The sequence below is a fragment of the Halichoerus grypus genome, chromosome 15 (genome assembly GCF_964656455.1).
Source record: "Halichoerus grypus chromosome 15, mHalGry1.hap1.1, whole genome shotgun sequence".
Classification (NCBI taxonomy): Eukaryota; Metazoa; Chordata; class Mammalia; order Carnivora; family Phocidae; genus Halichoerus; species Halichoerus grypus.
In genome coordinates this window covers 48,246,266-48,259,594 of record NC_135726.1, presented here as the reverse complement: position 1 = coordinate 48,259,594, position 13,329 = coordinate 48,246,266, and the positions used below count along the sequence as shown (strand labels likewise).

Sequence of the window (13,329 nt, the reverse complement as noted above, 5' to 3'; positions counted from 1 at the left end):
CCTTGGTTCATGTCTTTGGAAAGAGCTTGACCCTACGCTTGGCCCTGGGGTGGCCATGTCACATAGATGTGGCCAGTTAGCTCACTGGAGAGCCGGGGGTTACAATGCTTGGCTGAGCAGAGGGGAGGGAACCCACAGTGGGCTAATGAAAGCTTTCCTTGAACTTTTTGTCAGAAATATTGGAGGAGAGGGGCTTGTCTCCTGCTGGGTCTAAGTTGCTAGGATGTAAACACAGGGCTGAATGACCCCAGATTTATACCACAACAGGAGGGACGGCCCAACAGTGCCACAAACACAGAGACTACAGTCAGAGAAATGGAGTCTTAAAAGCATCATGGGACAATCCCTGGATCCAGCCATGCCTGAAGCCGAACTTGCCCCTCTCTGGACATTTTAGTGACTCCCCTTTTCTCCTTAAGCTAACTGATACTTCTTTCATTTGCTGCCGAACAGGCCCTGACTATATATTACCTTACACAGGCTTTTTATGGTATTCATTGACATTTGGCTGTGAAGGGCTTAGCATAAAACAAGTGCTCGATAGGGGCGCCTGGGTGGTTCAGTCACTAAGCCCCTGCCTTCTGCTCAGGTCATGATCCCAGGGTTCTGGGATTGAGCCCTGCATCAGGCTCCCTGCTCCACGGGGAGCCTGCTTCTCCCTCTCCCACTCCCCCTGCTTGTGTTCCCTCTCTCGCTGTGTCTATCTCTGTCAAATAAATAAATAAAAATCTTAAAAATATATATATAAATGCTCGATAAAAATGACTGCAGAATCTCAAAGCAGGAAGAAGTCATGTGGTCTAACCTCCACTCCAAGCAATAATTTCCCCCATGATATCCCCAGTGGAGTGTGATCCTATTTTGTGCTTGGATCCCTCCAAAGACAGGGAGCTCACTGCTTCCTACTGTCTCTTAGGAGTTTCTATGAGCACCAGCCCTGACAGTCTCCACCCAACCCCCAAGCCCAAACTCACCCTGCAGGTGAGAGAAACGCAGGGCAGCAGCGTTGAGAGCCTCCACCCGCTCACTCTGGGCCGCGATGTCCCCCTCCAGCAGTCCATGCTTCTGCAACAGGTCCTCGGCCTCCACCAGGTGCTGCCCGCACTCGCGGGACAGCAGCTGAGCCTACCAGAGGGGGCAGCACTGAGCACATGCTTGGCATCGGCCCTCAGGCCAGCCCCACCCCGCACTGTCCTGGATTACTCTTCTGCTCCTCCAAACCATCTCTTGAACTCTGATCTCTGTCTCAATCTCCTTGTCCCTGTCAACATCTCTCTCTCTCCATGCTCTCCAGCTCCCTGACAAGGCTTTCAGTGTCGACAGCCCTCCCTTGCCGTCCCGGCCCACCATGCCCACCCTCCGCCCCGGGGCCAGCCCCACCTGCATCTCCTCCATCCAGTCCACCATGTACACCATCTCCTGGAAGACCTTCTGCAGGGCCAGGTTCTGCTCGAGCCGCGTCCGCCGGGCCCCCACCAGCCCGGTCAGCAGGGCCCACTGGCGCAGGACGCTGTCACGCTGGGCCGCCACGCGCCGGGCATCGTGGTAACCTTCGGCCGCCAGTGCCTGGGCCAGCTCGGCCACGCCCTGCACCCGCTCCTCGTAGGCCGCAATGTCAGCCTCGATGGCCTCGTGCTTCTTCATGGCGGCCTCCACTGCCGGCAGCTCATACCCGAAGTTGTCCTGGGGCAGGGCAGGGCAGGGCAGGCCACAGACGCTCACCCATGTTGCCCCAGCCGTCCAACTGTTACCCTGCCCCTGCCCCCACCATCCCCAGCTACCCTGGAGACCAGCCCCATCTTCCTCTGTTACCCTGGAGACCAGCCCCACACTTCTCCATCACATCTATAGCCTGAAACTCGTCACTCAGGAAACAGTCCCCATCCTACCATTGCCCTAGAGACTGGGGACCAGGCCTACCCTACCCTGTTACTTAGGAGACTGATTCTATCCTCCCGAGTTACCCTGGACACCAGATACAACCTCCTCTGTCACTTAGAGTCTAATTAAATACTCTCCCTATTTCTGAAGAGACTAATTCCGTCCTCTCTAGTTACCCTGGAGACCAACCTCACTCTCCTGTTACCTTGGAGATCAGGCCCATTCCCCTCCCCCACCGCTCACTTAGGAGACCAGTTCTCCCTTCCCACCGTCATTTGCCACCTGGGAGACTAATCCGACACTTCTCTGTCGCTTAGGAGATCGAGTCTCCCTCTCTGGTCCCAGGGCCAGCAGCCCCGCCCTCCCTCCATCTCCCCCAGAGCCAAGCCCTGCACGCAGTACCTGGGAGACCAGGCGCTGGTTCTCATTCAGCCAGCTCTCCCTCATGGCCACCTTGTGGTCAAACCTCTGGGCCAGTAGTTCCAGCTTCTCTTGCCGGATCAGCTCAGCCCGAAGAGCAGCCTCCCGTTCGTGCTCTGCCTTTTCCAGCTGGCCCCAGGCCTAGGGAGACAGGAGGCGGCTGTCAGACCCCAACAACGTCCCACATTTTAATAGCCCTGGCTTCTCTGTCTGAGGTGACTCCTAGCATTTACAGCACCTTTGTGTAAACTGGAAAAAAAAGAAAATTGCTCCTTCATGGCACTTCCCTGATGGAAAACCGTCAGGATGAATATCCAGTCCATGATGTCTACAATGTAGATGGCTCCCTTGAGCAGTGCACAACCTACACACCCGCACAGAGTAACCTTGCCTCTCCCCAACATTCTCAACCTCACCTTGTCGATATCCCAGATGCCACAGCCCTCCCGAGGCACAAAGAGGCGACGATTACAGGCACGCAGTTTGCTCTGGATGCTGAAGAGCAGCACCTCCAGGTTCCCCTTCTCCTGAAACCTGAAGGGGCTGGAGCTCAGGAACCCCGCCTCCACACCTCCACTTGCCGCCCTCCCTCCTGAGCTGGGCCTCACTTGACTGGCTTCTCCAGGGTGCAATAGGCCGTGAAAGCCTGAAGCTGCTGCTGCACCCCACTCAGTGAGTTGGCAAACTTCTGGTTGCTGATGAGGCCCACGGTGCGGTGGATCCAGGCCAGCAGCTCGGCTGCCAGCTCCTCATAGCGCTCAATGATCTTCCCCACCTCCAACACCTGGTCCAGGACCTGAGCCGGCAAAGGAAGCTGGGGTCAGCCTTGTCCCAGATGTACCTCCAGGTGGTTCCCAAGCTCCCCCCACCCCATCCCTCGCCTCCCCAAACCTTCCCGATCCTCTTCCCCTCCACAGCCAGAGCCTTCATCTTGGAGAAATAGTGGTAGAAAGAGACCACATAGGTGATGATGGACTTCTCATCTGGAGCCTCCATGTTCACATCTGGGGAGTAAGGAGAGTGGGGGAGCATGACGGTGAGCATTCTGACAGGGATTGGGCAGAGGGAGAGAGAACCCACTCGTACTAGCTGTGTGACCTCAGGCAAGATAACTAACCTCTCTGTTCCTTAATTTTTGTATCTGCCAAATGGGGATTGGCCTCATGGGATTAAATAGTACCTGACACATGCAAACCACCATAGAGAAACGACCATAATTATTTCACACCATTCTGCCTTCCACCTCAGGGCCTTTGCACATGCTGTTTTCACTATGTAGGACAATGTTCCCTCTTCTGTGGGCCTAACTCCCACACATCCTTCAGGGCTCAACTCAACTTACATTGCCTCAGATAAGCCTCCCTGTTCAGCCTGTTAGTCTTCCTCATGGATCTTATCATTGCCTCCTGGGACTTACAATTTGCAATTAAATACTCATTTATGCAATCATGTCCTTAGCTTGAGTTTAAGCTCCATGAAGACAAAGGCTATGCCTGTCTTTTTTTTTTTTTAAGATGTATTTATTTTATTTTATTTTTTTTTAAAGATTTTATTTATTTATTTGAGAGAGAGAATGAGAGACAGAGAGCATGAGAGGGAGGAGGGTCAGAGGGAGAAGCAGACTCCCTGCCGAGCAGGGAGCCCAATGCGGGACTCGATCCCGGGACTCCAGGATCATGACCTGAGCCGAAGGCAGTCGCTTAACCAACTGAGCCACCCAGGCGCCCTAAGATGTATTTATTTATCTGAGAGACAGAGAGAGAGAGCACGTGTGCAAGTGAATATGAGTGGGGGGAGGAGCAGAGGGAGAGGGAGAGAGAATCCTCAAGCAAACCCCCTGCTGATCGCAGAGCCCTAGGTGGGCCTTGATCCCATGACCCTGAGATCATGACCTGAGCTGAAATCAAGAGTTGGACCCTCAACTGACTGAGCCACCCAGGCGCCCCTATGCCTGTCTTTTTTCACCACTGTTTCAGCATACGGTAGGAACTCAATAAATATGAAGTGTATAAATAATGTGAGGTTGGAGGCTGAGGACATGGACTTTGTAGGCAGCATGTGCTTAGATCCCTGTTCAACCACTTACTCACTGTATATCCTTAGGAAATAGACCTAACTTCTCTGAGCCTCAGTTTCCCCAGTGTAACAGGAAGGATAATCACAGTACCTGCCACCTGGGAGCACTGTAAGTATTAGAAAGAATAGCTTGGCACAGAGGACAAACTCAACGAATTCCGATTATTATTTTGATTTGCCCACTGAGTGCACAATATTATACTTGGCCTTTACTCTTCACTAACTCATGAAACCGACAGCCACTAAACACCTACTATGTGCCAGGCACTGAGCAAGAATACAGCTAACACGAGTCCCGTTTGCTGGTTTGCAGTGTGACGCTGGGCAAGTGACTCCACATCTCTGAGCCTTAGTTTCTATCACTTTAAAACAGGATGGATAAGTTCTATCCAACCAGGTCAGTGTGAGGATGAAGGGGAGAAGTTTCCATAAAATTCCCAGCCCTGTGCTGGGCACAGAGTAGATGACCAGAGAAAAGGAACAGCTGTTATTCCAGAGATTGGGGGATTGGTGTTGGCATGATCACGGATTAGGAGTGAAGCTGAAGTCAGGGCATGGGGATGGGGATCATGTTGGGGGTGGGCTTGGCTTTGGGGCTGAGACCGGAGTTAGGGAGGGAGAGGGGGTTGGGCTTGGGGGGAGCTGACTCAGGATGGGGTTGGGGAGAGGAGGGGGTTCAGTTGGAGACAGGAAGGGGGATGAGGCTGGGGTTGGTGTTGGAGATGCCAAAGGAAGGGACAGGAAGACGGGGAGGAGGAGGGATTGGAGATGAGGAAGGGGAGGGGCTGGGAGGGAGCTGGGACTTGGAAGGCCTTGGGTTTGGGATGGTGTTGCAGCAGGATGGAGTGGAGTTTGGGGTGGCATTGGGGTCGGAAGTCCCCCCAAGAGGAAGTCCGGCTGGGGCTGTGCAGGGCTCACCCTCAGGGTCTAGCAGACGCGTCAGCCCCAGGTGCTGCTCAGCCGTGCGGAAGGCTCTCTGCAGGTTGTAGTTGGCGTTGGACTTGGTGAGTTTGCTGAAGTCCACGAGATCGGGCCTGGGCAGGGGCACAGAGCGGGCAGGCAGCAGGCAGGCTCCCGGGCCAGTGGGCAAGGGGGTAGAAGGACGTCCTTGTCGGCGCCCCACCCACGGCGAGGGGCAGGAGGGGCGCCACCTGGCCCAGGGAGAGCTGTGTGTGCTGGTACGTGTCCGTGCATTTATCTGTGGCTGTGAGAACGGCGTGAGGGCACGTGCGTGACTGAGTTCACTACGCATCCGTGTCTACTTGGGGGTGTTTCTAAACAACATCACGCAGCCAGCCCACCGGGCCCACACCCCCGCTTGGCCACTTCCTGGCTTTCGCGCTATTTTGTCTCTGTGCCTCGGTTTTCTCCTCTGTAAAATGGGGATAATACTAGCATCCACCTCACGGGCTCACTGAATATTAAGTGACTTACTGGAAAGCACTGAGAACAATGCCGCGTATACAGGAAGCACTCAGTAAATGTTGCCATTGGGTAGAGATGGTGGGTTTCTAGCTGTGGGGGTGGGGCTGGGTCTCCCCATGTGTATGAGTGTGTATGTGTGACAGGCAAGGCTTGTGACTGAACACGTGTCTACAGCAGAAAAGGCTGGGTTCCGCTCCCACCACACCAGAGCAAGTCTTTCCCAGGCTCTGGGCCTCAATTTCCCTAATCTGCCATGTGTACAATCACGATGTGGGTGCACTTTGTCTGGATGCCCACCCCTCGGCCAATTCAGCACCAGGCGTAGGGGTGTGAAAGGTGGGTGTGCAGGGAGGCAGAAGGGGGGCTCTGGGGCTCGCTTCGAGGAAGGACTTGCTGATGAGGGGGAGGCGGCCGTGTACGCACCAGAGAGGACAGTCCGTGGGGAAGTGAGCTCTCCATCCTGGGGGCACTGAAGCAGCAAACACAGGCTGTGTATGTGCATGAGCGTGAGTGTGTATACACATCCATGTGAGGGCACGTGTGTACAGAATACGTGGCCTGGACAGGGTTCCGTAGGGGTGTGTGCCTTGTGTAAGTGTGAAGGGCGTGCGTGTGAAGGGATGGGTCCTCAAGTCTACATGTGCCATCTACATGCACACGTGTGCAGGCGTGTACCCACGGGACGCAGGGTAGGGGGCGGGGCGGGGCGGGGCCAGACTCCCCCAGGCCGGGTGGTACCTGTGCCGGTGAATGAGCGCATTGAAGGCCAAGCCATCCCGCCAGCTGGTGGTGAAATTCTGGATGTTTACCTCAGGGTAACTGGCAGCATGGAAGGGAGAGACAGAGGCAGAGATGGAGACAGTCAGGAGGAAAAAGAGGAAGGGAGGAAGAGAGAGAGAGATAGACAGAGATGGATGGATGGGTGGGTGGATAGATGATAGATAGATAGATGGATCAATTGAGGCAGGGAGATGGAAAGAGAGAGAGATGGAGAGAAAACAAGATACAGACAGAGATGGGGAAAGAAAGGAGGGAGGGGAGGAGATAGGAGGGGAGAGAGAAGAGGGAGGGAGGATAGAAAACAAGGAAAAGCAGACATGGAGGTAAACACAAGACACCAGGAAAGGCAGCATTGCAAGACAGGCAGCCAGTCCTAGAAGGCTGAGCGTCAGAGAAAGCCCAGTCTCCATCCATGCCTCCCCTGCCTCCCAGGGGCAGCTCTCCAGAGGGCACTGGAGGTCCAGGCCACACCCCTCCTGCAGGGTAAAGCGCTGGGGGTCCTGGGGACTTCCTAGCAGAGCCTGCACAGCTCCGTTCTCAGTCCCACTGAAGGTACCCAGAAGCCTGAACTTCTCCCTGGGACCGCCCGAGCCCCAGGGTGGGCCCTCTTAGGCTAAGGGGTGGCTGCTTTCAGGGTGGGAGGGTGGCCACAGCTCAGGAATAGGACTGGGATGTCCACACAGGTGCACGTGAGGCCTCTCGAGGTGCGGGGACGGAGGGGACAGTCCACTACTCTACAACACTGCTCTGACGAGCCCAAGTTCTAAATTTGAACCCGGCCTTCCAGATCGTTACACGGGTTTGTCAAGGTCAGAAGAGTGGATGTATTTTATTTATCAGTTCATTAACTTCAGATGTAACTTTGGACACTGAGGACTTGGGTGGCCCCTTGCAGTCCTGTCCCAGAAGGAACTCTCCAGATTAGGTTAGGGCCCCGCCGGCCTGGTGGGGGCACCGGGTAGGGGGTGTGCTTACCCAGCTGTCTTCATCTGACACCACAAAAGCAGTGCGTCCTTGGCTGAGCGGGTCTCTCTGTTGTCCTCAGTCTCGATTTTGATCACTTGAATCTGTGAGGATACCAAACATGGCTGCTGGGACCCGGAAGGCTTGAGCCTGGGAGATACCGGCGTCCCCCATTGCCAGGGAGAGTGGTAGGTGACAGAGGAGATGGGAGAGGCAGCTTCAGGCTGGGGCTGGGGGTTCAGGAGCGTGAGAGTGGGATCTGGAGTGGGCCGGGACATCTACAATTGGGGGAGGCAGTTGTGGACTAGGGTCTCAGTTTCCAGGGAAGCCTCCACACTTTGGCGTCTGGCCCACCTCCTTGATCCAAGCCACCATCATTTCTGGCCTGGGCTAGTGCAGTCACGTGCATGCTGGTCTCCCTGCTCCTGCCCCCACAGTCTGTTCTCACAGCAGAGAGGGACCCTGTGAGCACCCGGATCAGATCGCATGCCTCCCTCCCATCCTCGAGACCCTTGGTGGGTCCATCTCACTCACGGCAAAAGTAAACTTCCCCTTGTTATGTCTCTGACCTCATCTTCAACAGCCTACTCTGCTCCAGAGACCTGCTGTCCTCTTCATTAATCACCAGTGCCCTCCCACCTCAGGGCCTTTGCACTGCCTGTTCATTCCCTCAGGGGCCCACATGGCTCCACCCCAACTTGAGGTCTTGATTCATTTGTCACCTCTCAGTGAGGCCTTCAACAACCACTTGATTTTTTTTTTTTTAAGATTTTAGCCCAATGTGGGGCTCGATTCCAGGACCCTGGGATCATGACCAGAGCCGAAGGCAGATGCTTAACCGACTGAGCCACCCAGGCATCCCTATGTCTATCCTCTTGATAAAACTCTCTCATTTCTCCCCATCTCAAACAGAATAAAATCAAAACTGCTAATCGCAGATCAGCTAGGCCCTGTCAACCCTTCTGACCTCATCTCCTCCCTGGTTCCCCCTTGCCTCCCATTCTCCAGCCACACTGGCCTTTCTATACCTTCGACATTCCAGCTCCTTCCCACCTTAGTCAGGGCCTTTGCAGATGCTGTGTCTCTGGCCTGGAATTCTTTCTCCCTTCATCTTCATGTCATGCAGCCATCAGCTTCTCAGAGAGCCCTTCTCTGACCACCGAGTCTAAAATCTCAACACTATCAACCTGATATTTTGTATTTTTTACTGCTTTATCATAATCTATTTTTTTTTGCATAGCTCTTACCTAGAGCTGATCCTTTTCTCATCCTTGTCTTCTTGTCTATGTATTTAAGGGTTTGTTTACTGTCTGTCTCCCCCACCACAGTGTAAGCTCCATAGAGGCAGAAAATTTGTCGATTTTGTTTCTGAACTGGAGCAAAAATGCCTGGATTTGAATTCCAGCTCCACTCCCCAGCTGTGTGACCTTGAACATATTACTTTGCCTCTCTGGGCTTCACTTTCCTTATGGTAAAATGTAATGAATGGTATCTAATTTATGGGGTTGTTGGGCTATTAAATGCGAAGTGCTTAGAACAGTGCCTGGAACAGAGTAAAAAATATGTAAATGATCATAGTGATGGTGGTGATAATTATTATTATTTTTATCTTAATTTTCACCCCCACCACCGGGATTAGGTTTCCTGGATCCTATTGGGAAAATGTTTGGAATGAATGAATGAATGAATAAGTGGGGGAGTGAGCGTGGGATGCCCTCCTAAGGCCACACGTTGGGGGGCGGGCCAGGCAGGGGTCACCTGGGGATCACCTGGAAGCGCAGGATGATGGTCCACACTAGCCCCAAAGTCAGCCGGTGGTTCCCGTCCACAATGTCATGCGAGCCCACGTTTTCCAGGTGCACGCGCTGCTCCTTCAGGAACTGCAGCGCTTTGTCCACGTTTTCCAGCGAGTGGATCCTCATGCGACCGCGCGTGGGCCTTGGCTAGTGTGGCAGGGGCGTTAGGGGGTGGCCTGGCCGAGAACACTGTGCCCTCGGCCTCACCCCTTCCAAAGAAGACCTGCCCCATAGCCACGCCCCCTGGATGTCCACGCCCAGGCCACGCCCCTTCGGTCTTTTCAAAGACCAAGGACCCAATCCTTTTTTTTTTTTCCAGGCGCCCAGGACCCAGTCCTTTTAAAGAAGGCTGCCCCTTCCCGTAACGAGACTCTTTTTTTTTTTTTTTTACGAGACCCTTTTAAGAGCCCGTTCCCTTCTTGGCTTATTCTAGTTCCCGTCTCCACCCATTTTACTGAAGCTCCGCCTCCAACCTGATAGCCACACCTCTTATCTAGAGGCCTCAGCAACCTCGCCAATAACCCTACTCCCCGTCCTTTCCGCTGGATGTCTGCTCCAGGCCACCTTGGTCTGGCCACTAGATCCATGGCCACACCCCTCACTGCCTCCCTTTCAGGCCCTTGCGGAGAGCCACGCCCATTCCCTCAGGTCTCCCCGCGTTTATAACACTAGTTTGTTTCTTTTTTTCTTTTTATTTTTTTAAAGATTTTATTTATTTATTAGACAGAGAGAGAGCACGAGCAGAGGGAGCGGCAGAGGGAGAAGGAGAAGCAGGCTCCCCGTGGAGCAAGGAACCCGATGCGGGACTCAATCCCAGGACCCTGGGATCATGACCTGAGCCGAAGGCAGACGCTTAACCGACTGAGCCACCCAGGCGCCCCAGCACTAGTTTGTTTCTGTGCTATAGCCATGCCACCCACGATTTCTGAGCTCCTTTAATAAATCTCTAACTCCCATCAGAATCACCTTTGCCATGAAGCCTCATCCAAGCCCAGAAATACAACTGCAACCCATACCACAAGCCAAACTCACACCAGCGTTCTGTCTGGTGCCCCAGATTTCCATGACCTGCGCCTCCCCTTCCGATGACAAACGCACCCTCACCCATCGACCCCCTACAACAGCATCCTGCCCCTATTTTATAGCCCTCCGCCCTCCTACCGCACTACCCAGGCCAGCCCCCTCTAATAAAGCCCCTTCCTTCTCCAATAGCCCCACCCCTTCCAACAGAGCTCCTCCCCACCCCAAGCCCAGAGTCCGCAGGAACCGCGGCCCTCACCTTCCACAGAACCCCGCTTCCGTTCCCAGCCACGCCCCCAGGCTCACCCAAGCCCCACCTCTGTGCCATAGCCCTACCCACCGGAATAAAGGGCCGCTAACTCGCCGGGCCCTTCTAGGACGTTCCACACACCCATAAGCCGGACCCTATGATAACCCAGCCCGGGATCCCAGGGCCGCCGCCTTCCCCCAGGCCCTCAGGTCCCCTCACCAGCTGCTCCCCAGACAGCACTTCCAGGAGCCGTGTGAGCACAAAGCCGTCGCGGAGGTCGGCGTAGAGGTCCACGATGTGACAGCCGACGCGGGCGAGATGCGAGTTCACCCACTTGGTGAAGGTCTTCTTCTGCACGGCCTCGCGCTCATCTGAAAGACAGGCTCTGAGGATACCCCGCATCCCCAATACCTCCCCCTTGCAGCTTCTCCCCAGCCCTCCACTCCTGGCCCAGATCCTGTTTCCGCCCAGCTCTGCAACAATCAGGGCTTTGCACAAACCCTTCGCTGCCCACCTGGAGACAGGTCCTTTAAAGCTTTCCTGAGATATCACTTCCCACAAGAAGCCTTCCCCGGGTCTCATCCCAGTTGACCCTGTTGATTCAATCAATATTTGAGCACCTACTGTGTGCCCCACACTGTTCTAAGGCACTGAGGACAGACAGAGGCCTTCCCTCCCAGAGCTCAGTTTAGTGGGGGCACAGATAATACACTAGGGAGCTATGGAAGGTTAAGGAGGGGGTGGGGCAGAATGAGAGTTGTGTTTCAGGACCACCTCTGGCCCGCGTGGAGAGTGGGGAGGGTAGATCAGAGAAGGCAAGAATGGCAGCTCAGGGCGGAGACTGGGGAAGCGACTCTGGAGAGAGATGACAAGCGGACCAGGACAGAAGCTGGGAATGGGAGAAGGGGACATACTGGAGAGTTAATCACAGATGAAAAAAATAAGACTTAGCACTGGCGAGGTGTGGGGGATGAAAAGGAAGGGATATGCTAGGAGGAATGCCCCCTGAGGACAGGAACCATGTCATACACACACCCGAACCCCTCCACCCCCACCCTGTGGTAGTTGGACTGCCAGCTGGACCCCGAGTTTCCCACATCCCTGGGGCCCAGAGTAGGCACGTGACTGCCAACAGGTGGGGGCGGAAGATTGTGTGCAACTGCTCAACGGCTGTCTCACTGACAAAGACATTGCTTGGGAACCTCTCCTACTAGCTTTTCTTTTTTTTTAAAGTAGGCTCGGCGAAGGGGTGCCTGGGTGGCTCAGTTGGTTAAGTAGGCTCCGTGACCAAAGCCCAACGCAGGGCTCAAACTCACCACCCTAAGATCAACATCTGAGCTGAGATCAAGTGTGGGATGCTTAACCAACTGAGCCACCCAGGCGCCTGTACTTTTTTTTTTTTTTTAAATAACAGCTTTAGTATGAGCTATAATTCACACACTATAAAATTCACCCTTTTAAAGTGTAAATTCAGTGATTTTTGGTATTTTCCCAAGGGTGGTACAACCCGCATCACCATCTAGTATCAGAACATTTTCATCCCTCCAAGAAAAACCCTGTGCCTATGAGCAGTCATTCCCCATTCCCCCTTCTCCCAGCCCTAGGAAACTATTAATCTATTTTCTGTCTCTATGGATTTACCTATTCTGGATATTTCATATCAGCGGAACGATACAATATATGACTTTTCGGTGTCTGACTTCTGTCGTTTAGCATCATGTTTTCAAGGTTCATCCATGTTGTGGCATGTGTCAGTACTTTCTTTCTTTTTTATGGCTAAATAATATCCATTCTGTGGATATCCTGCATTTTACTCATCTATTCACCAGCGGATGGACATTGGGGTTGTTTCCACTTTGTGGCTATTATGAATAACGTGGCTATGAGCATTCGGGTACATACGTCTTTGTGTGGACACATGTTTCCAGTTATCTTGAGTATATACCTGGGAGTGAAATGGTTGGGTTCTATGTTAACTCTGTGACTAAACTTTTAAAAAAATATTTATTTATTTATGAGAGAGAGAGAGAGAGAGCGCTTGCACACAAGCAGGGGGAGGGGCAGAGGGAGAGGGAGAGAGAATCCCGAGTAGCCTTCCCGCTCAGTGCAGAGCCCCAAGTGGGGCTCGATCTCACGACCCTGAGATGGTGACCTGAGCCGAAATCGAGAGTCAGACACTCAACCGACTGAGCCACCCAGGCACCCCTCCGATTAACCTTTTGAGAAACTGCCAGACTGTTTTCCAAAGTGGCTGCACCATTTTACATTCCCACCAGCGCTGTACAAGGGTCCCAGTGTCCCCACATCCTCACCACTCCTTGCTATTCCCCATTTGATCACAGCCATTCTAGGGATATGAAGTGGTCTCTCAATGTGGTTCTGATTTGCATTTCCCTGGTGACTAATGATGGTGAGCATCTTCTTATGTTTACTGCCCATTGGTGTGTTTTCCCTCGAGAGATGTCTATGCAAATCCCTTGTCCGTTTTTAAATTGGGTGAGTCTTTTTTTTTAAAGGTTCTATTTATTTATTTGAGAAAGAGAGAGAACACAAGCCAGGGAGGAGCAGAGGGAGAGGGCCAAGCAGACTCCCTACTGAGTGTGGAACCAGACTTGGCGCTCCATCTCATGACCCCGAGATCATGACCTGAACTGAAATCAAGAGTCGAACGCTTAACCGACTGAGCCACCCAGGTGCCCCATAATATTATTTTTGTTA

The 13,329-nt window shown here is 53.5% G+C and overlaps 1 protein-coding gene across 4 annotated transcripts in view; it reads right to left on the bottom strand.

The window, feature by feature from the left end:
- The window catches only part of SPTBN4 (spectrin beta, non-erythrocytic 4), a 73,213-nt gene that overhangs the window by 46,479 nt on the left and 13,405 nt on the right, over positions 1 to 13,329 (bottom strand). For all 4 annotated transcript variants that reach the window (XR_013444353.1, XM_036094986.2, XM_078063440.1 and 1 more), the window contains exons 3-13: positions 10,831 to 10,982; positions 9,315 to 9,488; positions 7,558 to 7,649; positions 6,541 to 6,621; positions 5,296 to 5,411; positions 3,193 to 3,305; positions 2,910 to 3,097; positions 2,718 to 2,835; positions 2,284 to 2,442; positions 1,381 to 1,683; positions 975 to 1,125 (exon numbers count right to left, since the gene is read on the bottom strand). Coding sequence is in view for 3 of the 4 variants with exons in the window: in XM_036094986.2 (XP_035950879.2) it covers positions 975 to 1,125; positions 1,381 to 1,683; positions 2,284 to 2,442; positions 2,718 to 2,835; positions 2,910 to 3,097; positions 3,193 to 3,305; positions 5,296 to 5,411; positions 6,541 to 6,621; positions 7,558 to 7,649; positions 9,315 to 9,488; positions 10,831 to 10,982 (1,647 nt within the window). In the remaining variant the exon portion in view is untranslated. The remainder of the gene's footprint in view (positions 1 to 974; positions 1,126 to 1,380; positions 1,684 to 2,283; positions 2,443 to 2,717; positions 2,836 to 2,909; positions 3,098 to 3,192; positions 3,306 to 5,295; positions 5,412 to 6,540; positions 6,622 to 7,557; positions 7,650 to 9,314; positions 9,489 to 10,830; positions 10,983 to 13,329) is intronic.